The sequence below is a fragment of the Polypterus senegalus genome, chromosome 2 (genome assembly GCF_016835505.1).
Source record: "Polypterus senegalus isolate Bchr_013 chromosome 2, ASM1683550v1, whole genome shotgun sequence".
Taxonomy (NCBI): domain Eukaryota; kingdom Metazoa; phylum Chordata; class Cladistia; order Polypteriformes; family Polypteridae; genus Polypterus; species Polypterus senegalus.
The window spans coordinates 124,508,845-124,535,778 of record NC_053155.1 but is presented as its reverse complement, the minus strand read 5'-3'; the positions used below and the strand labels follow the sequence as shown (position 1 = coordinate 124,535,778).

Sequence of the window (26,934 nt, the reverse complement as noted above, 5' to 3'; positions counted from 1 at the left end):
GCCCTAACACCTTTTGTGTTTGTAAGAGTTACTTATGAAAGCTTTGAAATCACTTCAGGTTTGTTTTTTGTCGGACGTCTCCTGACACACTGGTAACCCACAAATATAATGTACCGTACGACTCATCTTCATGTTGAGTTATGCAAGATCTCAAATTTTTTGGGGTTACACACTATTTGACTCTCTACACCAGGGGAGTCAAACTCCTGCCTGGTGGGCCACAGTGGCTGCAGGTTTTCATTTTAACCCTTTTCCTAATCAGTGACCAGTTTTCACTACTAATTAATTTCTTTTCTCTTCATTTTAGTAGCCCTGTTTCTAAGGATTCAGTCCTTTCAATTATTTTCTTCATTAAATGACGGCCAAACAGAAATGAGATGTGAAACGAGCCAACAGCCAGCTAAATTGGGGCTTCAAACTATAACTAATTTCACTCTGACCAGTTTCTTATTGAGAAGCTTATTCTTGTTGTTAATTAAACTTGTTATTTAATTCAGTAGCCTGTTGCTGCTCTCATTCTGCCACAACAGACATTTCCAAAACTGTTGATTTTTCTGTTTTTTCTAAGAAAACCGACAAAATGTTTTGGTGACCTGAGAGATCAACTATTACAGAGACCATCACCTTTCTTTATTTTCAGATATTGTGTGATGGGCACAGGTGAGCTGGTCATGTGGTGGCCTGTTTTGTGTCTCATTATTGTTTGGCTGCTAATTAAGAAAGAAGAAACAACTTAGGGGCCTGAGCAAGTTAATTAAAACTAAAGATAAAGAAGTTAATTAGCAGCAAAAACTGGTCACTAATAAAGAAGATTGTTTAAACGAAAACCTGCCACCACTGCGGCCCTCCAGGACTGGAGTTTGACATCCCTGCTCTACACCCAATAAACCCCTCATACAGTGCAAATAACAGACACCAAATTTAGGCCATTTCTGGACCATACTTTGTTCAGAAAATTACACCTTTATGACAAAGATAACTGATGTCTTCACCAAAAATGATCAATGGAACTTGCAGTTCTACATGTCACAATAACCAACCCCAGGGATTCAACTCCTAATGGAATACAAGGAGTCAAAGTTATTCCTTCTCACAAATTTTTGAAAATGTGAGGATCAGTTACATAGGTGTGAGGAGTGTTGTTTTATGCTATTTTGAGGTTGCCAATAACAAATATGATAATATTTTTGATATGTGAATCTTTATCAGTGGACCTATCCCTCTAAAAGCCACTCCCAGAAGGTTAAAAATGACAAATATCAAACATAAGCATGTGGGATATCGTCCCTATTTTAAGGTCAGTGATTATGAATATGGTATTATTTTTGATCCTTTACTACAGATCTAGCCCTTTATGGATCACTGTCAGAGGGTGAAGAATGAGAATTTTGTATTAAAATCAGAAATATCTAGGCTTTAAACATTTAAATTGAATCATACATTTTAATAATTGAAATATTTGACAAAGCAATTTTTGTTTACTTCCACCTTATAAAGTAAATAATTACATTTTTTATGAACACTACAAATAAGGGTGGCTTACAATAATTCATACGTTTTATCTTTTACATTAGAGAATTATTTATATCAAATTCACGGCAAGCAGCATGGTGTCAAATCTGAACCACTAGACTTTAAACCTCAAGGCGGCTTGTTCAATTGCAATCCCTGTCTCACTGTGTGACCCAGAGCAAGTCATAAAAATATCTATGAACAGTTTAAAGATATTCTGACCTTGCAAGCCACCTTGAATAAAGGCATTAGCAAAATGCATGATGATAGCATTGCGTATAAGCTCTGATAGTAGGTATATTCAAATCACTGACTGGTCTCAACACAGTCAATAAGCTGAAAGAAGATCCATCCTCAACTAAGCAGAAAATTCAATAAAAATTATTTAAATCCATGCCACTGTACACTAAAACTGTCCTCAATCATCGCACACATGTTCCCCCACATACCTGCTCTCCCTAGAACAAAAAATAAACATTCCTTTTAAGCTCATAAAAAAGTGTCCACAGGGATGTTTCTTTGGGCATGACATTCTATTTTAAGATTTTCCACATATTTTCCAAAAATATTAAGGAGAGAGACTACAAAGAGCGAGAGACAGAGAGAGATGACACATTTTTCAATACTGGATAATAGTGCTTAACTTTCAATATTGTTTAAACAAACAAAAATAAAATCAACAGTTTACTTAAGGGACCATAGGCTTTGTCCTAAACAATCTATCACATTTACTGCAGAGCAGTATAGAAAATGTACTGAATGTCTCCCGAAATATGAGATACAGATGGAGTCAGTGCCTGTTCTCTTCTGTGGCACAGTGGGAAATCAGATTTATCTCATCAATGTGCATATGGCATGAACAGCAAAGGTGGCAGGCTCAGCATGATACCATTTTACCAAGGAAAGGTACTGCTGAAATATTCATCTTTTTTTGAACCCTCTGTGCCTTAAAAACTCAGACTAAGCAGAAGCTAAATCTGCTGTGAGTCAAAGTACATCACCATGTACATCATAGGTGAATCCTTCACTTAACATTTATTTGTGCATTGAAATGACAGTATATGGCACATGATAAACAGTCACCTATTAAGCAAAGACATGTGATTCAGCTTGTGAAAAAATGAACATGTGTAGGTTCTGCAACCTGTGTGTCCTTGTGAGGACAAAATACTGTGTGGGGGTTTGGGGGGCAGACTATACTGGGAATATAAGAAATTGATACTGCAAGGGCATGAAGTTACAATGCAGAAATACGCATTTAGATAAACAATAAAACGCTTTCTCTGCATTTAAGCATTCTTAAATGGAGATTTTACACATTTATTTATGGAGAAGGTTTTTATCAGTTAATCATAATGTATATATGTTAGGGAAAAAATTAACATACTAAATTGAAAAACACCTTTTTCAAATAAATTATGCAATACAATAAATATTATATTTGACCACAATCTCCTGCTTCAAAGAAATAATGAATTCAGTTAATATCTTATCAATTAAAAATCAGCTCATTGTGGTCATACAATAGGAAGTTTTCTGCCAATCAAGTACAATTATGTCCTGAAAATATTCTGCATTTGCATATATCCTATAAAATCTATAGATTGATTCCTGAAGATAGACTTGCTGGGCACTAAATTGTCTTGATGTACTGTAAGTGTTTAACCTTTCTTAGCCGGTCATTAAATCTAGGATTGTTAAGTGAAATTGGATTTAACACTGTCAACATGCAGCCAGTGTAGACAGGTCTTAAAGAAGGATAGCATGATGCTGGGTTCTATAGTCCCTGGAATTAAATACAAATCACTGGAGGTTATTCTTGGGGAAAAAAAATGAATTTGTGAGGATTCATCTTAAATACTGTGTCCAGTTTTGTTCTTTTTCACCAGAAAGTGGTCTGCTTGTAGTGCTTACAGACAGTCTCTATGAGGCTGCGAATGAGAGTTCTTCTATCAGCTCATGCTGTAAAGAGCTGCTTTTAAAGCCCTTAGTAATCAAATATCACGGGTTTGCAGATGACCACTAGTAGTTACCACTGAGCAAATAACTTGGGATAGATCGTGATGCGACTCAATGATAAAACACTTGGCACAGTTGGCAGCATTTGCACTGTAGACGGGTTGAGTATCTCGACGGTACTCAGCAGAATTCTGGAGGCTGTGTAAGCAAAGAACTCTGCTGACACCACCAGAAAGAACTCAACTTAGAGTGCTTACTATCAGTATCTGCTGTACTTTGAAGACCACAAAATCTCAATTTATAATACTTTGCATAGGTCAGATGAATGACCAATTCCCATCAAAAGAGTTGTTATACTCCATTACCATGTCATTCCAGTTTAAGTGCAAACATTTTTAGAATTATATAATTTTTCAATTTATAAGAATTCATATGACTTTAGCTTTTCAGGATGGAATTCTACAAACCACATCTGAGAAAGTATCTAAATGCAATGATCATTATTCACTTACAAAAACAACTATTTATTTATAGATTACTCTAGCAAACTTCTTAAAACATGTTAAAAAAAAAAAAAAAAAAAAAAAGAGAGAGAAAGAAAAAGTCCAGAAACGGTCATTTGTATTTCAATTAATTTTTCGTTAGTGTCTAAATACTCCCTTGAAATTAAGAGGCAAGTGACAGCAATACTTGCATGAAGCTACTTTAACATTCTGCTAATTTGAAGATGGTTATAAGTTTTTATTATCAGCTTTACCCTATTCAGCAATGCACAGAGCTAATATTCATCCTCATGTTAAGCTGGATCATTAACTATATGGGATACCAGCCAGTCTGTCATTACACACCTTTATGTAAACAATCTCTCACGTGTCTATAAAGTTAAAAAAATAAAAACTAAATGAAATATTTTTCTTATTCTGATGTTCACCCTTAAAAGTTTTTAGGAAAACAGTTGAATAAAATTATTATTTCATATAGCGCCATTAACAATGCATACTATCACATGGCTTTTTAAAAAGCATATAACAAAGATTCTGTGTAACAACTGTACGAGACCAGTAAATAGCAAATTACAAGCAAATTATGAAGAAAACATAACAGTTAAATTAATGAGAACTAATTAAAATAGATGACAGACAGACAGACAGACAGACAGATCGATATATAGATAATTAGTTCCATTTTCTATTGAGAAATGGAGAAAAAGTACAGTGTGGTGTAAGCATTTTTTGTTCAAAGATAAAATGCACCGCCTGCATACATAGCATTGTAGTAATAAAAACATCATGTCAGAAAAATTATGCAAATGCATCAGGGCACATTTAGAAGAATGGATAAGGCATTAAAGGTTGAATGCACCTAACAAAATGGACATGTATTCAGTAGACTAATTTTAGAGGGAAAAAAAAACAACATCCCAAACATGCTTGTTAAGATACTGTGCTAAGCATATAATATGTCACTGCATATGGCTTATAGTTCACATTTAAAATGAGCCAACATAAATAAAATTGACTGAAAGGTGTCCTTTCACCCATATTTAAAAGGAAAGGGACACACCTTTTCTTTAAAAAACCCCAAACCATGCACAACTATAAACTCCAACAAATACAGCACAACTGTACGTTTCAAATTCTATATCCAACCCTGATCTGGATAAGAGGATTTAAAAATTTCCAATGGCTGTTTAAATCTTGTCTGGTTTGCTTTCAGAGGCTTAAAAATATTACATTTCTCTAATAAAAGAGTTTTTTTATAGGCTGAAATCAAAAATTAAGATTCTAATATTGATACCTGTATTTCTTCAAACATGTTTGTTCCAAATATTAAAATACTTATTAGCAAGCTTCAAAAATTATTTTGTTTTTATTATTGCAACATTAGCTACACATGGTGCATACCTGATGTGTGGTATAAGTTTCAAATTAACTGGGTCTTGAAAGTGAATCAATGTATGAACATTCAGAACTTCTAACACACTACAATGTCACTAGTCTAAATGCATTATACTAACAATAAAGAATCATATTTTCCAAAATTTAGGACTTATGTTATCATCCAAATACAACACAGAGTATCATGGGTTCATGATTATGCTGAAGAGACCTTTAATAACCAAGAAAAATGAGCTCCATAGTGTGCTGAAGAGATTTTCATAAAAACAGTTTCTAAAGAACAACACATTTATTTCTTAACATAAATGTGTAAAATATATAAGAACTGTATAAAAGATCACAAATTTAAAAATGAATTTTCAAATTTACTAATAAGAATCAAATCACCATGAAAATCATGATGATGACGATGAAAAACATCTTTAAACCACAATAAAAAAAAAAAACACTAAACCATCCCCATATAACATACAGTGGTGTGAAAAACTTTTTGCCCCCTTCCCGATTTCTTATTCTTTTGCATGTTTGTCACAGAAAATGTTTCTGATCATCAAACACATTTAACCCTTAGTCAAATATAACACAAGTAAACACAAAATGCAGTTTTTAAATGATGGTTTTTATTATTTAGGGAGAAAAAAAATCCAAACCTACATGGCCCTGTGTGAAAAAGTAACTGCCCCCTTGTTAAAAAATAACCTAACTGTGGTGTATCACACCTGAGTTCAATTTCCGTAGCCACCCCCAGGCCCGATTACTGCCACACCTGTTTCAATCAAGAAATCACTTAAATAGGAGCTGCCTGACACAGAGAAGTAGACCAAAAGCATCTCAAAAGCTAGACATCATGCCAAGATCCAAAGAAATTCAGGAACAAATGAGAACAGAAGTAACTGAGATCTATAAGTCTGGTAAAGGTTATAAAGCCATTTCTAAAGCTTTGGGACTCCAGCGAACTACAGTGAGAGCCATTATCCACAAATGGCAAAAACATGGAACAGTGGTGAACTTTCCAGGAGTGGCCGGCCGACCAAAATTACCCCAAGAGCGCAGAGACAACTCATCCGAAAGGTCACAAAAGACCCCAGGACAACGTCTAAAGAACTGCAGGCCTCACTTGCCTCAATTAAGGTCAGTGTTCACGACTCCACCATAAGAAAGAGACTGGGCAAAACGGACTGCATGGCAGATTTCCAAGACGCAAACCACTGTTAAGCAAAAAGAACATTAGGGCTCGTCTCAATTTTGCTAAGAAACATCTCAATGATTGCCAAGACTTTTGGGAAAATACCATGTGGACTGATGAGACAAAAGTTGAACTTTTTGGAAGGCAAATGTCCCGTTACATCTGGCGTAAAAGGAACACAGCATTTCAGAAAAAGAACATCATACCAACAGTAAAATATGGTGGTTGTAGTGTGATGGTCTGGGGTTGTTTTGCTGCTTCAGGACCTGGAAGGCTTGCTGTGATAGATGGAACCATGAATTCTATTGTCTACCAAAAAATCCTGAAGGAGAATGTCCGGCCATCTGTTCGTCAACTCAAGCTGAAGCGATCTTGGTGCTGCAACAGGACAATGACCCAAAACACACCAGCAAATCCACCTCTGAATGGCTGAAGAAAAACAAAATGAAGACTTTGGAGTGGCCTAGTCAAAGTCCTGACTTGAATCCAATTGAGATGCTATGGCATGACCTTAAAAAGGCGGTTCATGCTAGAAAACCCTCAAATAAAGCTGAATTACAACAATTCTGCAAAGATGAGTGGGCCAAAATTCCTCCAGAGCGCTGTAAAAGACTCATTGCAAGTTATCGCAAACGCTTGATTGCAGTTATTGCTGCTAAGGGTGGCCCAACCAGTTATTAGGTTCAGGGGGTAATTACTTTTTCACACAGGGCCATGTAGATTTGGATTTTTTTTTCTCCCTAAATAATAAAAACCATCATTTAAAAACTGCATTTTGTGTTTACTTGTGTTATATTTGACTAATGGTTAAATGTGTTTGATGATCAGAAAGATTTTGTGTGACAAACATGCAAAAGAATAAGAAATCAGGAAGGGGGCAAATAGTTTTTCACACCACTGTATGTAAATACTTGGAAATAACAGTTTATTAATTGAAGTGGGTTGGTTGAAGGGGTTTAAAAATGTGCCGTCACAGGGCACCCCCAGGACTGAACCTGAAAACTGTTGTGTGTAAAATAATTTTTTGCATTTGGAGCTTAAAAGGAATTACTATTAAGAAAATGAAAAAAAAAAATGATTGCAGGACTTCAATTACAGTTTTATCAATATAAATAACTCTTCTCGAAACACAAATACAATGTATTTTTTGCATACATAACAACAGATTACTGTATTTACTTTTCAGAGTGACACATTTAAAGGAAATGTAATTTGAGCAAAACAATTCTAAAAAATAAAAACAGTAAAAGCATTATGAAGTGCATATAATCCCAATGTAAAATACACATCTAAATGTCACTTCTACTGTTACAATCAGGAGCAATGTCCCTGCGGACAATGAAATCTAAAAATAACTTTCCCCAAACAGTATTGTAAGAGAAACAACAACTCAAATATTCACATAAAGGAGAATAATTTTGGCTTCATATGTGATTAAATGGAAGACTAAACAGACCAGTTAAAAGACAAAAAAAAAAATTCTAGAACCCCCTCTCCCTTGAAAAGATAGACCACATCTTTACCTTACCATACATCTTTTGTCTTTGATTAAAAGAATTTATGATAATGAGTAAATCATTGTTACAAAGAGGAAAGTGAAAATTAATAGGTATTGTTGCACACTACAAAATTGTGCAAAATTCTGCACAGCATTAAGATTTCGAATCAGAGCAGAGCCTTCTAAAATCATGCAAAGTTAGACATTCAATAATTCAAATCCAGTTTAAATCACTTAAACATTCGGTATCTACATGATGTTTAGAAAACTCTTGTAAATTTCAGTGCATCTGTCTAACAGTTAAACACGACAAAATGCAGGAATGAATGTAGAAAAAAAAATCATTCAGGGTTGACTACTGAAACAATGTTTTAAGACACTGATGCAATTGGGCTTTGGTCGCACATTCTTAGCTTTCAAAACTGTTCATCATCAAGTAAAAAATTCCCAAAATCAGGACTACTGTATGGCAGGGTCACCTCTTTTAATAAAAGGAAAAAAGCTTCAATAGGATAACTGTTTTTAGTAATGACAGCTTGTTATTGTTGTTCTGCGGTATTCAATATATATCAATAAACTTTGGTGTGTTGTACTGCCATTTTTCATGAGTACGTATGTCCCATTTATCTGGATGTACCACTTTTCATTATTATTTGGTTCTTGTTAAAGGAATATCTTACCCAAAAATATTAATTTCAATTATATGTCCACATCTGAAGGAGTTTAATTTTTTTTAAGAGATCATACTCTGATGGTTAATTAAACAAAATTTAGTTAAAATAAACATTATGAGTAAAAAAAAGTGAATAATGTGACACAAGTAACCTAAGATACTATATTTCTATAGAGGTTTGCAATATTGTTTGCTATTGCTCACAATAGATTCCTATTAAGAAAAGTAATTTCCACTTGCAAGAGAAAACTGGACTCAAAATTTTTCTTGGCCAACTCTGCAAAATATATCTGGAGTAGGTAACGTATTTAGGTGTAGTTTTCCTCTAATACAGTAACCATGAATAGGATTTTCATAACATGTGTGTTGAACAGCTTGAGTGAAAAACAAAGTGAACTGCAAGAGATACCTTTTGCAAGTTGACAGTGAAAAGTAAAAGTAAAAAGTGAAAGTAAAATGCAGCTGGACAGCTACACAGTCTGAAAATTAGACGATATGTAAAAATCTCATTTAGACTTTGGTATTTTCACACACACAAATCATATTTTGTTTCCTTTAACCATCAAACTTAGAATGTTTAAAATTGTATTTTTTGGTTAAACTCATGAACCATGGTACACAGTCAGTGACCTGTCACTCCAATGCCTAAAATCCATTAACTAATCTATACTAATAAAAGGCAAAGCCCTCACTCACTCACTCACGCACTCACTCACTCACTGACTCATCACTAATTCTCCAACTTCCCGTGTAGGTAGAAGGCTGAAATTTGGCAGGCTCATTCCTTACAGCTTACTTACAAAAGTTGGGCAGATTTCATTTCGAAATTCTACGCGTAATGGTCATAACTGGAAGCTATTTTTCTGCATATGCTGTAATGGAGTTGAAGTCGAAAGCCGTGGGGGGGCGGAGTTTCGTGTGACATCATCACGCCTCCCACGTAATCACGTGAATGGACTGTCAACGCACTACGTAGAAAACCAGGAAGAACTCCAAAACGCGCTGAAGAAAACATGCATTATATAATTGAGAAGGCAGCGAAACAATAAGAAGCGAGCGAGTGACATATACCTATATTCATGAGTACTGCTACTTCGGAAACAAAGCATGGTGTAAACCTGAAGTTTAAATTAAGTTCATAGACACGCTGCCGCTGACGTTTGACATGCCCACGAGTAATGCGGGAAAGAAGTTTGATGAGAGGACACAGGATATAAACGAGAGTTTTGATCACTTTGTAACTAAGTTAAAATTGCAGGTGAATGGCTGTATTTATGCAAATTCCGAGAGACTGTGTTTGTGGGGGATTGACAGTTAAGGCGGGTGGGGAAATCACGTCATCATCTCCCCTCCCATTCACCTCATTTCGCTTTGAGCTGAGCTCCGCAGCCAACGCAGTCTTACAGAAGTGACTTTGTGACGCTGCTACCAAATACTCACAAAAAAAATCCACAAGTTAATACACACACTGTCTCTAGAGTTTCTACACACTGAATCTTCCAGGCACTACTTACAAAAGGTTACATTGACAATCGCACAGCTGAGAAGCTTTGATGCATGTGCTCCATAACGCATTAAAAAAATAATGCATTTAATCACATTTTCAATTCCAACCAAAGGGGAACTTCTGTCAATGCATGATTTGCACAGAGACACAGGAGGTCGTAGAAACAAGAAGGATTTTTATTCAAACACTGCAACACATGCGTTTAAACGTGCTCCATGACAAATCAGAGATGACAGTTCCGCTAGGAGCAGAGAGAGAGAGAGATAAAAGCAAGCAAACAATCAATTTTCAACTGACAGGCGTTGCACAAGGCTTTTAAGTTAGCGGAGTATAGCGCGAGGTTTGCATTACGTGTTATAGCGCAAGTGAGAAAGTAATAGTGATGTGTCGTTCGCGAACGAGCCGGCTCTAAGTGCCGATGCTTTCAAGTGAACGAGAGGAGCCGATGTCCGTCGAGCAGAGCGAAGCTTCGCCGCTCCACATCGGACTAGGATCATACCATTATGTGAAAGAAGGAAGGGGGGCAGACGCTCCGAAGACAGCGAGTGTTGGTACAGGCCAGGTACACAGAGCAACACTGTCGCTCTGTGTACCAGTCGCTGCGACAGACGAGGAGCCAGATTTAAATGCAAGCGCATCGTGAAGAAAAAAAGAAGAGTAAAGAAATGAGTGAAAGCCGAAAAAGAAGCAGCATCTGGCTGCATTTCAGTGATACTGGAGACTGCAAAGCTAAGTGCAGAATATGAAAATATCCGTTAGAGCAGGGTCAACAACAAACCTGCACAGACATATAAGATCCACCCACCCATCCGTGCAACTGGAAGAGACCGTGCCCAACCAAAGGGGAACTTCTGTCAATGCATGATTTCATGGTACACCGATTACATTGATCAGCGCTTCCCAAAACCTCAGTATATAAAGACGGCGTTGGAATATTTCGGAATATATAAAGTCAGCGTCGGAATATATTGTCACGCTTGGGTCACAGATTTGCACAGAGACACAGGAGGTCGTAGAAACAAGAAGGATTTTTATTCAAACACTGCAACACATGCGCTTAAACGTGCTCCATGACAAATCAGAGATGACAGTTCCGCTAGGAGCAGAGAGAGAGAGAGATAAAAGCAAGCAATCAATTTTCAACTGACAGGAGCTGCACAAGGCTTTTAAGTTAGCGGAGTATCGCGCGAGGTTTGCATTACGCGTTATAGCGCAAGTCAGAAAGTAAAGAGCAATGTGAGTGTAGTCTGTGTTTCAGGGGTTCTGGTTTGCCCAGGGGCGTCTGTATCTTCTTGGGGTGCGATCAGCCCTCCAGCTCACACCCTCCCCCTCAGCTTTATTCACATTCCCGTGAATCAAGTGACTCTCTGTACCAGGTTCATTTAGTCGTGATAATACGTCTGCGTTGACGTGTTCAGAACCTGGTCGATGTTTTACTGTGAAACGGTAAGGTTGTAAGCCCAGAAACCATCTCATGAGGCGAGAGTTTGTATCTTTCTGTCGGTATAACCATTGAAGTGGACCATGATCAGTTACCAAAGTGAAGTTTCATCCCCACAAGTAATAGCAAAGCCCTCTACCTCACAATATAAAGTAAGCGCTGGAATATATAAACACAAAACTTCAATTTATAAAGTCATCGTCGGAATATACAAAGTCAGTGCTGGAATATCCATCCATTTCCCAACCTGTTGAATCCAATCACAGGGTCACGGGATCTGCTGGAGCCAATCCCAGCCAACACTGGGCACAAGGCAGGAACCAATCCTGGGCAGGGCACATGCATCATTTTCAAAACATTAACCGAACAGTGTTTTTTTAATTTATTTTTCTGAATACGTTTTTGTTAACTTACTTCAGTTCAGAGTCGTTTCAATCAATATATTTTGACTTTGACTTTATATACTCATGAATGACTTTATAAATTCCGACGCTGACTTTATATATTCAGGATTTCACTTTATATATTATATTCCAGCGATAACTTTATATATTCAACTTTTGACTTTATATATTCAGAAACAAGTTTGACTTTATATATACTGACACTGACTTTATATATTCAAGTTTTGACTTTATATATTCGGCAATGACTTTATATATTCAAGTTTTCACTTTATATATTTTGACTTTGACTTTATATACAGTGGAACCTCGGTTCACGACCATAATTCGTTCCAGAACTTTGGTCGTAAACCGAGTTGGTCGTGAACCGAAGCAGTTTCCCCCATAGGATTGTATGTAAATACAATTCATCCGTTCCAGACCGTACAAACTGTATGTAAATATGTAAAAATATGTACAGATTAAGCACAAATATAGTTAATTACACCATAGAATCCACAGTGTAATAGTAAACTAATGTAAAAACATTGAATAACACTGACACAAAACACCCAGGCTCCCTGATCAGCTACAGGAGCTGGCCCAGGCTCTCTCTGTGTATCAGCTACACACACACACACACACCTATCCGTCCCCCAATCCCTTCCCTGTCAGCTGCCCGGCTCTCTAATCTGTGTAGCGTGCTCGCGCAGCATTTTTTAAAATGACTTTTAAGCACAGCAGAAAACCTATCAAAGCGCTTGCAAAAACCAACTCACAAGCAAACAAAAAAGTGAGATTGCAGGAGATCACGCTATTAAACCTAAAGCCTGATCGCTGTAAACAATGTTTTTAAAATGACTTTTAAGCACAGCAGAAAAAACATCGCACAAATCCGAACTTCATTTAAAAACCAACTCGCAAGCAACCAAAAAAGTAACATTGCAACAAATCACATGATGAAGTCCTCCATGTAAACAATTTTTAATGAGTTTTAAGCACAAGGAAAAAAGCGAACATTTGAAAAAAGAGAAAAATAACACTGCAACAAATCGCATTATGAACTAAAAAAATTACTTTTGAAAAATCCGTAATACAAAAACCACCAAGAAAACTAACCTTGCATGAAACGAGTTCTGGCATGAAGTGTTTTCCTTCAGGTGTTTTCTCTCTTGTGATTTCTTGGGTTTCTGGTGCTTTTAGCTGTTTAGCTGGTGGGAGTGAAAGCCTCATGCAGCCATTCCAAAAAGAATGTTCTTGTGACCCTCCACATTACTGGCAGTCTGGCTTTGTTTACATTATGCTGCTTGAAAGCACGAGGGTTCTCCGATTGTTAAATGAGTAAACTGGTAAACATTTTTTCCACCTTTTGTAATTTCTTTCTTTACTTGATTTCAATTTTCTTCAAAACTTTCTTCTGACAACTCTCCACTTGCTTAGAAGCCATAGTTAACTGCAAAAGCACACGAAATACTGTAGAGCACAAAGAGAGTGCACGTCTTATTGAAAACAATGAACAAGGAGCGGCTTTGCTTAAATGAAAAAGCATGGCAGCTCTCTTCTCTCTCAGGCTGCCTGTGGGGAGGGGATGTTTTACTTGCACTACAGCCTACAGATAGGCAGGCAAACACGTGCAGCAATCTCCTCCTTCCCCTTCCCAGCAGGCACGTGCTCGCTAGCCCTTTTCTCTCTCTCTCTCAACTGAGGACGCAAGGGAAACTGGCTTGTTCAGCAAACACGTGAAGCAATCTCCTCCTCCACCTCCCTAGCAGGCACGTGCTCGCTCGCCCTTTCTCTCTCTCTTTCAGCTCAGCTTGCAGGCAGGCAAGGGAACCTGGCTTGTTTGTATACCGAGTGTGTGGTTGTGAACCGAGGCAAAAGTTTGGCGATCTTTTTGGTCGTGAACCGAGTTGTACGTGAACCGGGACGTTCGTGAACCGAGGTTCCACTGTATTTAGAAAATCAATATATTTGCCTGTTTCGCACCCCATAGTATATGTGTGTGTGTATATATGTACACATGTATGTATGTACATATATATATATATATATATATATATATATATATATATATATATATATATATATATGCCAGCAACACTCATGACAATGACAAAACAATTACGTTGTCAATCATGTTACGTTATTATTAAAATGTTTCCTTTTCTTTTTACTTCTCTGCAAGCTGGTATTGTGTATATGTATATATATATATATATATATATATATATATATAGATAGATAGATAGATAGATAGATAGATAGATAGATAGATAGATAGATAGATATGACAACACTACTCATATCAATGACAAAACAATTACATTAACAATCATGTTACGTTATTTTTAAAATTTTTCCTTTTCTTTTTCATAACTTCTTTTACACACTACTTCTCCGCTGCGAAGCGCGGGTATTCTGCTAGGTTTATGGTATAAATTAACACTAGAATTACCAGAGCCTACGAAAAAACTTGTAGATCTGACCCACCATAAAACGCTTCGCATCTCTCCATCAGCGTCATTTGTCCTTTAAATGTGTTGATAAGCAGCAAACAGCCTGCTATCGCATCCTCCCACCCCGCAGTTTTCTCAGCTCAAGTCTGTTTACCTGCGTGTCAGTTTCTTAGAGTTGTATAGAGTAAGAATTCAAGCAAAATGACACCTTTTATAAATACTATATCGTTATTTGGAACACTTGCATTTCATGTGTGTTCCATGTCTACAACGATCTATGTAAACACATTGTTAAAACAGAAACGTTTTTCATGTTTTAGTAATAATTCACAAAATGTAGACATGAAGTGTATAATGTATGAAGCCTGAATTCCAAATATCAAAGAAACACTTTCACAAAAGGTACAAATATAACAGAACAAATGTGCTTTTATTCAAAAATATACCTGCAGAAAAAAAACCCACATTAGGATGCGACATTGACACGCATTTGCTGCGACTGCTTTGGTGACGCAATGGTATCAACTGCTGACTGGTAATCAAAACTTCATGGGTTCCATCCCGGATGAGTCCGTTTTGAGAAGTGAGCTGCTCATATTCTTACTATTTTAGAATAAAAACAAACATTTGATTCCAGTCCGTAACAGCTGGTGTAATCTATGATACTTGTAAAGGTTAGCTTTTTTATTTTTATTCAGTTTTATTCTCTCAGCCGCATTCACGATCCCAACGCCAACATTTGACACTGCTGTTTTCACATAGACACGCTATAACAGAGGTCAACTCATATCACGACGACACTTCTACATTGAAGCAAGAATGCACGTCACACTTTTGCCATCGCTGTAATCTGTATCTGTACAAGGGAAGTTCTGCACTGTACTTGTGACTTTACGCTGTAGGAAGTAAGTAAATAAATAAAAGTAAATAACATTCAAAATAGTTTGTCTAGTGTAGTGCTGGGCGGTATGACCAAAATTCTATATCACAGTATTTTTCAAAATTATACCAGTTTCACAGTATTCAACAGTATTATTTTCCCATGCATGAGTGGATGTTAACCACATTTTCCACTAAAATTACTGCAGTAGACTGGCTAAGAATAACCTATTTCTCTGTCATGAGAATTGTGCATTGTACAAAAAAACATTTTAATGTGCACACTAGTATTTATACAAGCTTGCATGGCCCCATAAAGTGAGTTTTCAAGGGAGAGGCAGTAATGAAGAGAAGGAATCACATTGCATGACAGTTGCAGTCAAATTATAGAATCTATATTGAACAAGTTTTGCAAACAACTTAAACTATAATTTTGACAGCATATTTTCAACCATCCAAACAACTTTACCATCATTAAACTGCATAATATTTAAACTAATAAATAATAGCAATAAAATAAATAATTGTGCAACTTCCAATAATAATACTATTACTTCAAGGCTTCAAGCCCAGGTACATTACACAGTATTCATCAAACAAAAATAAAATAAAATAAGTGCATCTTGGTGATGACATCTTTACCAACTGAACCATCATATTGCAAAATGCATTAATATGGACTTTGCTTCAAGCTAAGCTATATACATAAATAATAAAACTGCAACTTGTATTTATAATGCTATTTGCGGTATAGCAGGTCCGTGGCTTCAAAATAAAAATATGGCCAGTTTTTAAATCTAGTTAACCATGTCTGTCTCCAGGGGTGCGCTTGCATGACCGTGGGGAGTTGAAGAGGTAATTGGGGTGAGTCACACCTGCATGTGCGGATGTGATCGTTCTCAATTGCTTCATCGGCTTCCTGCGGAGTGTGATTAAGGCACTGCACCCACGGAGACGTATATTTATGGGCTGGCAGGACAGGGGGAAGGAAAAATGAAAAGTCAGAACAGAAGGAGGTTAAAGAAGGGATAAGGAAGTCATAGGAGACAATCTAGACACCAGGGAGGAGAAGGCAGCATAAGCTGGGGCTCCGTGAGCGAGCGCAGGCTGAGGCGCTCGAGGGACTGGTTTGCTGCACTGACAATGGATTGACTGAGTGAGCACGAAGGAAGACGGGAGGTGTGCCGACCTTGGACGGTCTGGCTGCGCAGTGTGGTGGCAGCCAAGACCCCCGGGGCTCAGCAGAAAGGAGTTTGTGCTGCAGAGGCTCCGCCAGCAACACCAGTGATGGGTGAGCCAGGGAGACAGAAGGTGGTGGGCTGCGATCAGCTGAGGAGAGAGACTGCATTTTAATGGATTTATTTATTACGGATTTTATCCTCGTGTTTCACTGGTTTTATGGATTTGCTATTTGGGTACTGTTTTTTTTCTTGAACACTGCACAATGGACACTTTTGGTTTTACTTTTGACCAATTTTAATAATAGCACTTGAGCACTTTCCACCATCCCCTGCTTCAGTGAGATTTATCAGCTCATCTTGGTCATAACTATTGACGGTGTTGGTTCAACAGACTCCTATGTGGGAAGAGGGAGTCTGTAGGGGACCGGCATCGTCATACTATTACACAGTACCTAGGTAGATTACACAGTAATGAAAAACAAATTAAATAAAACAAGTGCTACTTGGCTTGCAGTATTATCCAGTACTATAGAAACAGTATTCAAACAGACATGACTCCTTTTTCTGTGTCATCATGTTCAAATTTATCGTCTGCTACAGTTTCAGTTTCGGAATTTTCTCTGTCCATTTTCACCGCGCAATACCTCCACTAACACTTGTATTCCATTGCATGCATGTTTAGTGGTGTAGCAGTGAAAAGGTCCCCCCTTAAACAGTTTCCTTCTGCAACACGTACCAAACTTTGTTTAAGCTATTTAAACCAGTGTTGTGGTATAAGAAAAATCCATATCATAACAAAAATTAAAAAACGGTTTTCGGTATGAACCGGTATACCTCCCAGCACTAATCTAGTGTACAGTAATCTCTCCTTGATCGTGGGGGTTGCGTTCCAGACTCCCCCGCGATAGGTGAAAATCCGCGAAGTAGAAACCATATGTTTGTATGGTTATTTTTATATATTTTTAGCCCTTATAAACTCTCCCACCCTGTTAACATTATTAGAGCCCTCTAGACATGAAATAACACCCTTTAGTCAAACGTTTAAACTGTGCTCCATTACAAGACAGAGATGACAGTTCTTTCTCACAATGAAAAGAATGCAAACATATCTTATCTTCAAAGGAGCGCCATCAGGAGCAGAGAACGTCAGAGAGAGCGCTCGCTAAGAAAAGCAAACAATCAAAAAATCAATACGTGCTTTTAAGTATACAGAAGCACCATGACAAAGTGGCATTTTGTAGAGGAGCGTCCGTGTCCTCTGTGCAAACAGCCCCTCTGCTCACACCCCCTCCATCAGGCAAAGAGAGTGAGAAAGATAGAGAGAAGCAAACAATCTCAAGCACCGCGGCGGGAAGCATATCTTATATCATTGAGGAGTTTTAGTTAATATGTAATACATGCTCTGATTGGGTAGCTTCTAAGCCATCCGCCAATAGCTTCCCTTGTATGAAATCAACTGGGCAAACAAACTGAGGAAGCATGTACCATAAATTAAAAGACCCATTGTCTGCAGAAAGCGGCGAACCAGCAAAAAATCCGTGATATATATTTAGATGTGCTTACATTTAAAATTCCGCAATAGAGTGAAGCCGCAAAAGTCGAAGCGCGATATAGAGAGGGATCACTGTATAGGATAAATGTTTACTATGGGTAAAGCAGTCCTAAAAATGACCTATTAGTCCTCTCAAATATCCAGGTTTGTTCTGAGGAAAAATGAGCAGTCGGGCAACCTGTTGCTATTCACACAAGCAGGCCAGAACACAGTTTCTGCTGGCACGGTTGTAGGAAGGAATCAGATACCCTCAAGATAATTTCTGTCACATTTTTGTTATTTGTTACATCTCCACCATAAGAAAGGGGCTGCCCTAGGTAAGATGCAGTCATTAATCAGTTATTATTCATGTAAATAGTACCATATTACTCAAAAATTGTCATTAGAAATAATAAAAATATTTTCTATCCAAAATTTCAACAAAAAAAAAAAACAACAAGGTGTCTTCTGCACTTAATTAAATAACCATTTACATCCTTCAGATCAATCACTCTTATAGGCAAAGCTTTTAATGCATTGCATTTCAAAAACAAAACAAAATAACTTCCAATTTTATAATTTTTAAACAAAAGGCAGGCTAAATGCTAAATAAACTTTTCAAAGAAACATTTGCATGAATACGGAATTAGAAACATAATTAAATCCATTCAAGAATGAAATCAAAACATCTGAAAAAGTAATTTAAGAACTTGATACTTAAGGATCTCTGATAAAAAATGACGAGAGCAGACATTAAGTAGTAGTATTACAGCACTATTAACGGACATAAAATCCTCCTGTTTATTTGTGAAACAAAGTGGCTTTACTTTGCTTACGACTTTCTCTGTCAAGATGTCAAGAGTTAGAGGACAGGGTCTAAATTAACAAAATAAAACGAATAATACATAAAGCTCAGAGGCAGAATTTCCTGCAGTAAAATAACAATTGCTGTACTGACCTTAGTTGTGTCGTCATGTGACCGCTGATACCTTTTCCAGCGGCATCCATAGATTCCTGTCAAGCATGACAAACATAACTGCGGCTCGTAAACTTGTAAAGGTTGGTGCTTTACCATGCTCCTTTTATTGCTTCTAGACACTTATCTATCAGCAGTCCATGAGGTGAAGGAAGCTGAAAAAAAAGGAGAGAGAAAAATGCATGAATCCATCAGAAAGAAAAAAATGTTGGGGAAGAATCAAATACTGTTACTGGTTGTAGCCATTGCTGCCCCATGTTGCATTTGGCATCCGCTTGTAGGTGCATTAAAAAAATGACATATATAAAATACATATATATGATATATATATATAAAACGTTTTTTTTTTTAAGGTAAAAATAGTGTGTTGCACCTCATTTAACCTTTGTAAAAACATGAATTTGTCCAGGCATGGATAATTACAAGATTCTGCTTCCACTGTTCAGGAATTATGAACCAGGTGGAAATGACTGTGTTGTACAGTTGCTGTAAATTGGATGGCTTTACAGTCTTGCTGTGAACAGCCTTTTCCACAACATCCATAGGCCAGGTTTATACTTCACGCGATGCATGCTCCAGCGGACGCTCCTGCTACGCAAACGTTTTACTGTTTATACTTGCGTGCATACTTTATGCAAATCTGGAAGAATCCACCAGGTGGGAGTACAAGATATTTTCATGGTGAGAACAGGTTCGGCTGTGTTGTGAATTACCTGGAACACCCATTAAATTCCGAGGACACCTTACCGCAATATCTCTGAAAAGGATGTTTAATGCTTAAATCCATGAATCCATTGATGTTTCCATTCCAGCAAGCATTGGGAACGAGGCAGAAATAATCCCTTCACAGGGCATCAGATCATCACAAGGTGAATACAAGCACACATATACACACACCAGCATAATTTTAGTGTCACCAAATCTCCATATCTTTGGAAAGAAAGCAGATCACACTGTGGAAAACATGTAAACTCCAGGCAGGGAACACCAGGGACGTGACATACATACTTAAATGCATTTCATCATGAAAGTGATATCAAATATAAATGTAAGGATTCTAAAATGTGCACTGAGTTAGAATATCATACATTTATGCACAGAGTTCCAATATCATACATTTAATGTGTTCTGTGTGGCGATCTATTGCTGTTTGCCACTGTTGTTAGGTCAGGAGGAAGCCCCAGAAAAAAAAGATGGCACAAAAGATGGTATGTAAGACTTTTAAAATATATTGTGTCATTACAATTGGGAATATGTAACGCTTGAATATAAAAGCACTACAAATGCATTTGTTCATCACACATTGAAGCCCGCACATCGATCCTGTAGGATCTGCATAGCGGCTTTCTGTCACATGTAGATAGTAAACAGAGACTCTGACGTCACATTACAACTTTTATCACACTGCGGCCCCCGACTTTTTGCTGGTACTGCAATTCACGCACGCTTCGCATTCACTTCTCAGGACCTGCTCAGACGACGCATCAAATGAACACTGGGAACACTTGGCAGCCATGATGCGTACACATTCTGAGCATGAAGTATAAACAAGCCCTAAAGATACTCGGTGGGGTTAGAAATTGAAAAACTTATTGTCATCTCCAGGGGCCATTTGGTGATAATGCATGCCACTGAACATTATCATCCTGTACATGTGGGTAAACATTAGTCACGATGGGATAAAATTGGTCATGGATGATAATCAGATACACATCACTTATTGTAGTACATCTAAATTGTATTAGGGCCCAAATTTGTGCCAGGAAAACATTCCTTACACCATCACACTGGCCTGTACTACTGATGCCAAAAAGGATGACTTCATGTCCTGTTTCTAAAATCAAATTCTGACACTTCCATAAGAATGATGCAAAAGGAACCTGGACTTGTCCAAAATATCAACCTCTGTGGCTTCTGTGCCACCTGGAGAAACAATGTTTTTTCAATGACAAAAATTTGCACTTGACATGGTCTTCCGCTGTTAGAATCCATTCAAATCAAAGTCCAACATGTATTGCATTCTGAGGTTCTGAAATTTGCACACCAGTATTGAACTGGAATGTGATTTGCTAGATTGTGTGACCCATCTGTTTGGTTGTACGCTTCTTTTGCCATTCACCTTTAACCCCTCTGAAATACAAGCTGTTTTTATCCACAGAATCTCTGTTGGTTTTTTTTTTTTTTACATCACTGAAATGGTTGTGCATGAAAGGCCCAAGGTGAAAGCCATCTGAGAAATGTGAACACCAAAACACCTAGCATCACAATCAATCAAAGTCACCAAGTCACTTGTTGGTGCATTTGCAAAGCTCAATTGAACACTAACTAATGGTAGAAATGCTGGTTTATACCACACACTACTATTTTGTAGCATATGACATGCTGGAACAGAGTGGTTACTGTATGTGAAGGGGGTGTACCTAATAAATGGGTAACCTAGTGTAGTTTCATAAATCTACATCAACGAAATATCTATATAATTTGCATTGTCAATGGTCTAAACTGTAAACACATTTCCAGGGGCCTTTTTGGCACCTCCATGGCCACTTTCTTTCTTTTTTTTTTATAACTGTCAGTTTCCCTGTTACCCGGCAGTTGGTCTTTGATAATCTATGATGTATTTTAAACAGAGTAATTTGGGTCAGGTGAGGTGGGGGGGGGGAATAGCAGTGTTTTCTCTTTGTCAGTATTTCGACACTGATGAAAGGGGCAACGTTGTTTGGAGATATGCATTTTACTTATTGTGTAATCTCTTTTTTTTCTTACTGCATTTATCATTCTAGTACGATAATAGTTACAGTTCTATTTTGAATTTTTGCACTTTGAAGAAATGACCACAAAAATGAGGGCCTTCTCGGAATGTTCAGTTCTGTAACAGCTTGTTATTAGGCTATTAACTTAGGCAAGATGATCTGACCATCCTATAGCTACTTCGAAAAATGATTACTTAATATTAATACTATCACCTTAAAGAAATCTCATTCATGTGATTGGTATATCCCTAGCATTCCAAAACTATCAAACAACTTTGCCCCAGAAACAGTAGTATCCTTATAGCAAATACTTACTCTCAATTTATAATAAAGTATAAAGCACTCTGTAGCCAGAGCATAAGCTTTAAATTCTCTCCAGACAAAAAATCAATTAGATGTTTACTTGATGTGCCTTTCACATAATGAATAATGAAATAAATAATGTAAAATCCAAAGACGTATCATTATTTTATATACACACATTTCACAAACTACATTTTCTTTCATTCTCAAGGTCAGACACTCTCCTCAAGCTCACTGTTATTCTACACTACCTCTGATAGATGCAGTCTCCCAAGGGAAAAGACATCATTTTTATAGAATGAATTTGTGGATGGCCTCGCAGAAATGGCCTGCTTCATTAAAAACAAAAAAATGGAAGGAGAAAACCTTGATTCTTGAGTGGTCATCAGCCAGTTTACATCTCATCTCCTTTCTATCAATCACAGAAACTACAAATTTGGGAACCACTGGGCTCCTGAATCTTGTTGTGATTCACTGTCAAAGAGTAACTCACTTTTTTGGACCATTGCAATGTAATTTAACCCAATTGGAGCTGAAGTCCATACAAGCACAAAAAAATGGCACAAGACTCTTAAGTATGGACTAATACAGATTTGGTAAGTATCCAAGCATTTTTATTTAGGAATGGCACCTAGCTTATCATATGACAAGCTGCAAGAAAACATTAATTCTGAATGAATACTTATGCATCACGCTGGGATCACAGAGCTGAAATACAATCAATGATGCAACTTTTGGAATAACAGACTGTTTGGGAAAATGTTTTCATTGTGTTTATTTAAATCTACTTTGACAGGATGCATTTTTCCATAATACCTACAGTGTACATAGCAACATAAAAATACCACTCTAACAGTATGCCATATAGAGATGTGAATCTTTCTAAGTGCAGTATTAGTGTTTTACTGAGAACTTGGACATTATAGGTTTGGGCAATGCTGTACTGCTAAATTATCCATGTTGGAGGAAGCCAAAGACCTAAAAGAAACTGATACAAACATCTGTGACAGCATGAAGCAAAGACAGAGGTTACAACTGCTGCTCCACTGACATTGCTTTAATGCCTGCTCCAGACACTGGCTGTGTGGAGTTTGCACATTCTCTTTGCTGTCCATCCACATGTTCTCCTGATATTCTAGTTTCAATTTACATCCCAAAGACAAGTATATTCTAAATTGGCCCAATATAAATGAGCAGATATGTCAGCAAGTGAATCTTGTGATGGAATACAGAGGGTATTCTTCTACACAGGGTTGACCTTACTTTCCACCTGGAATAGGGTTAGCTTCCTTCAACAACCGCAAATATAGTGGTATTCAAACAAATCCACAATTGTATTTAACTTTAAAAATTTCTATTACCTTATCACTAGCAAAATGGAATTAACAACTCAAAGCATTTAGTGTGTCTTTACAAAATATCTTTCTGTAATAATTCTGTAAATGTCCAAAACTTGGGAGATCCACAACAATGTACACCAATCCAGTCTGTGCCAATCGAGCTCTAGGTGGGGTGGTATTATTAGACTTCAACAACCTGGGAGAGGGCCTCCTTGGTGTTTGGAGTGCACATCACTTCAATAGCACAAATGGCACAGGTAAATATACTTCGACTTTCATTAATGGCGCCTAGCAGGTAACAGCAACCCTTAGCTATCATAAATGGCGCCTCTCAGATGACGGTGCCCTATGCAGCCGCCTATGTCACTTAATGGATTGTTCAGCAAACTAAAAATAACTTCCATTTTACCAATATTAATAATGTGTTGGCTGCAAGTGCGTTTTGTGTCCAAGCTAACCCAATATGGATAGATCAGAATTAAAAATAAAAGCCCAAAACATTTTTCAGACTGGTCAAATTTATGGCAAGAGTTTATAACAATACCTTATTTGTCTGATCCCCTACAGAAGCACTCTGTGGGCACCAAACAAAAGAAACCGATGTTACAATCTACACTGCATTATGGATGGAGTGGGTGAAAGACATATGACAGAGCCTGGAAAGCACATGAATCCATAAGATAGGCAGGGTTTACCATCTAATTGGTTTTGCCTGATATTTTCTAAGCAGATTATATGCACAGCCCAAAAACTTTGGCTCTACTACTCATCCCTACATATTTTTATAAAATAAAAAGATACTATATACAGTAATTGATGATTTGTATGTTACTAATTATTTCAAAACTGTTAGTCATTTTAGAACAGCACATAAGAAATTTTGATTTTACTTCAAATCCATTCTTTTCCAACTAATTCTATTCCAAAACATTTTCATTTATATTCGCTGTTGTGACAAAATCTTGAAAGTATTATGTAAATTGCCCAGAAGTACAGCAGTTTTAACTGCTAAGCAAAATATTTTATCTGACACTAAAAGTCAGCTCATTTAGTGGTAGCACATTTTCAATTCATAAAATCTTTTTGTCCAAAGATTTAATGAATCAATAACAGCGATAATGAATTTACTTAAGCACTTTGCTTGTTTTAAATAATTCATTGTAAATGTACTTTAATGAAGCAACAAAATTCTAATGAAAACACAATGTAGCTCAGTCTAGACTACTAATGTCAAATAACTCAAAGTGCTTGGAAAAAAATACAAATATGGGTGGGCTGTCAATCCTATCTTGATTATTTGCATCGTCTTAGTTCATCAGTTCATCAGATAATTAACTGCAGAGAACGGTGCTCATCTTGAAGCTTTATTATATGCGCAAAAGATTTTTCAGATTTACTATGTTGCTGAATTTTTAATTGCCACTTAATGTGATCACTTCTTGATTTACATATGAAACACAATAACGAGCACCATTTACTAAGGACTTGTATATCACAATAATTTTCCCTGAATGTCCGGTTAAGTCTGTGTTGGTAAGACCTCACTTGGAGTTATACATGCAGTTTTGTTTTTATATAGTAAAGGCTGATCAACCATTGGTGTATTTATACGTTTTCTGAAAACCTTATTCCATGTAACTGGCTGCCAAAACATTTTAAATATGGACGATTTAAAACTTTTGCATGGGAGATACTGTTAAAGTGGATAAATCTATGTTTAATCTCCTAAACTTAAAGAATTGATAAAGTTAAGGAAAATAATGTGAAACTGTGCTAGGTTTCCATTTATTTGCTTAATCAAGTTATTTTTAACAATACAGAAAAGGAACTCCACTTATTTCACACATAATAATTTGATAAACTTCTGGTCTGCAAACTGCCAAATTTGCTTGAAGTGAATGTTATCACTCATCTTTGCCCGTTTTTCTATGTGTACTCCACTTTCTTTCCTATCCCAAAGACATATGCATTTAGTTAACTGGTGACTTTAATTTAGCCTTGTATGACAAAGAGTGGTTGTGACCATGACTTTTAATGAATATGGACGCTTTCTTTTAATTGTTATACTGTGCGTAAAGCTGCCAGGACAGGCTCTGACCCTGAACTGAGTCTTGCAGTTTCAATAATGGATGGATAAATACTTTCTCCAATGTTGCATAATATTTTTTTAATTTACAGTATATAAATGTCCCATCTTCCAATATAAATGCCTTGCTTAAGAACACAATAAATGTGTCATAAAATTGGAAAGACATCAAAAACTCTGAAATTATTTATCTAAATTATAAACCACCACACTACTTTTGCCTAATACTATCTTCACTTATTAAAACATGCATCTATTATATGGACTTAGCAAACTGGAGTCTATCTGAGCAACATGGTGAACCAGTATTTCTCAGCCTGAGTCAATTCAGAATTAATTAAATTCTTTCTGATGTTTCTGTTGTCAGCAGACAGATTTAAAATCCATGGCAACGTTTACACAAATAAAAAAAAAAAAGAGAGAGAGAATTACACAGAGTTGCTAGTTTATAACGCTCAACCACAAATTCACACAAGCTCTACATTAAGATGTCATTACACCACATGATAGTGTGTAGATAAACCAGTGTTTTTAGCTCCATTTAGCTGGAATTGTCAAAATGATCAACCTCAGTGACTTTGAATATCGCATGACAGCTCCTGTTAGATGTGTCAGTTCTAACACCTCCCTGAGCTCTTTAGGCACAATTGTTTTAACAGTTTACCGACAATTATGTAAAAAACAGACTTCCATTGAAAGGGGATCTTGTGAATGAAAGCAGGTTATGGATCATAGGAATAAAAAGTTAAAAGAATCAAACAAGAAAACAGATGGGCCACAAAATGACAAATCACAGAGAAATTCTAATTTGGTGTGCAAAATTTTATGTCAAAATTTGGCAGTTATTGTATTTAATCTTGAATTGGTTGTAATAACCAAAGACCATGTTGTTAATAAAAAATATGTGCACAGATATATCAAAACTTCACTTTACAAAAAATCTGCTTGGTTAGACAAATCTTGGTTTTTATTCCATTGTGCTAATGGATAGTTCAGAATTTGGTGCAAGCAACAGAAGTCTGTGTCATCATCTTGTTTGGTATCAACAGTACAGAACAGTGGCAACAGAATCATGATGTAGGAAATATTTTTCTTGCACAACTTTGGACATCTGATAACCACTGAAAAATGTATGGACCACATATGAATTTCATTAGTGATCACGTTTTTGCCTTCACACTAACAGTTTCTCAAAATTTGGATAGATACAGTACTTCACCATAATAAATGTACCCTATCATGCATTTTCACTCCGGTGTCTTGCACGATTCTTGGATCTTAACTATACTGAAAATCATTGGGATGAGGTGGAAAGAGCTGCTCTCAGCAAGACTATACAACTACCCAGTTTTCAAAAACTGCACAATGAAGC

The 26,934-nt window shown here is 36.8% G+C and overlaps 1 protein-coding gene across 2 annotated transcripts in view; it reads right to left on the bottom strand.

Moving 5' to 3' along the window:
• Positions 1-26,934, bottom strand: part of LOC120523325 (glycerophosphodiester phosphodiesterase domain-containing protein 5-like) — a 400,551-nt gene that overhangs the window by 223,799 nt on the left and 149,818 nt on the right. For both annotated transcript variants that reach the window (XM_039744540.1, XM_039744541.1), the window contains exon 2: positions 19,063-19,235. In XM_039744540.1, coding sequence (XP_039600474.1) covers positions 19,063-19,179 — 117 coding nt within the window. In that variant the 5' untranslated portion in view covers positions 19,180-19,235. The remainder of the gene's footprint in view (positions 1-19,062; positions 19,236-26,934) is intronic.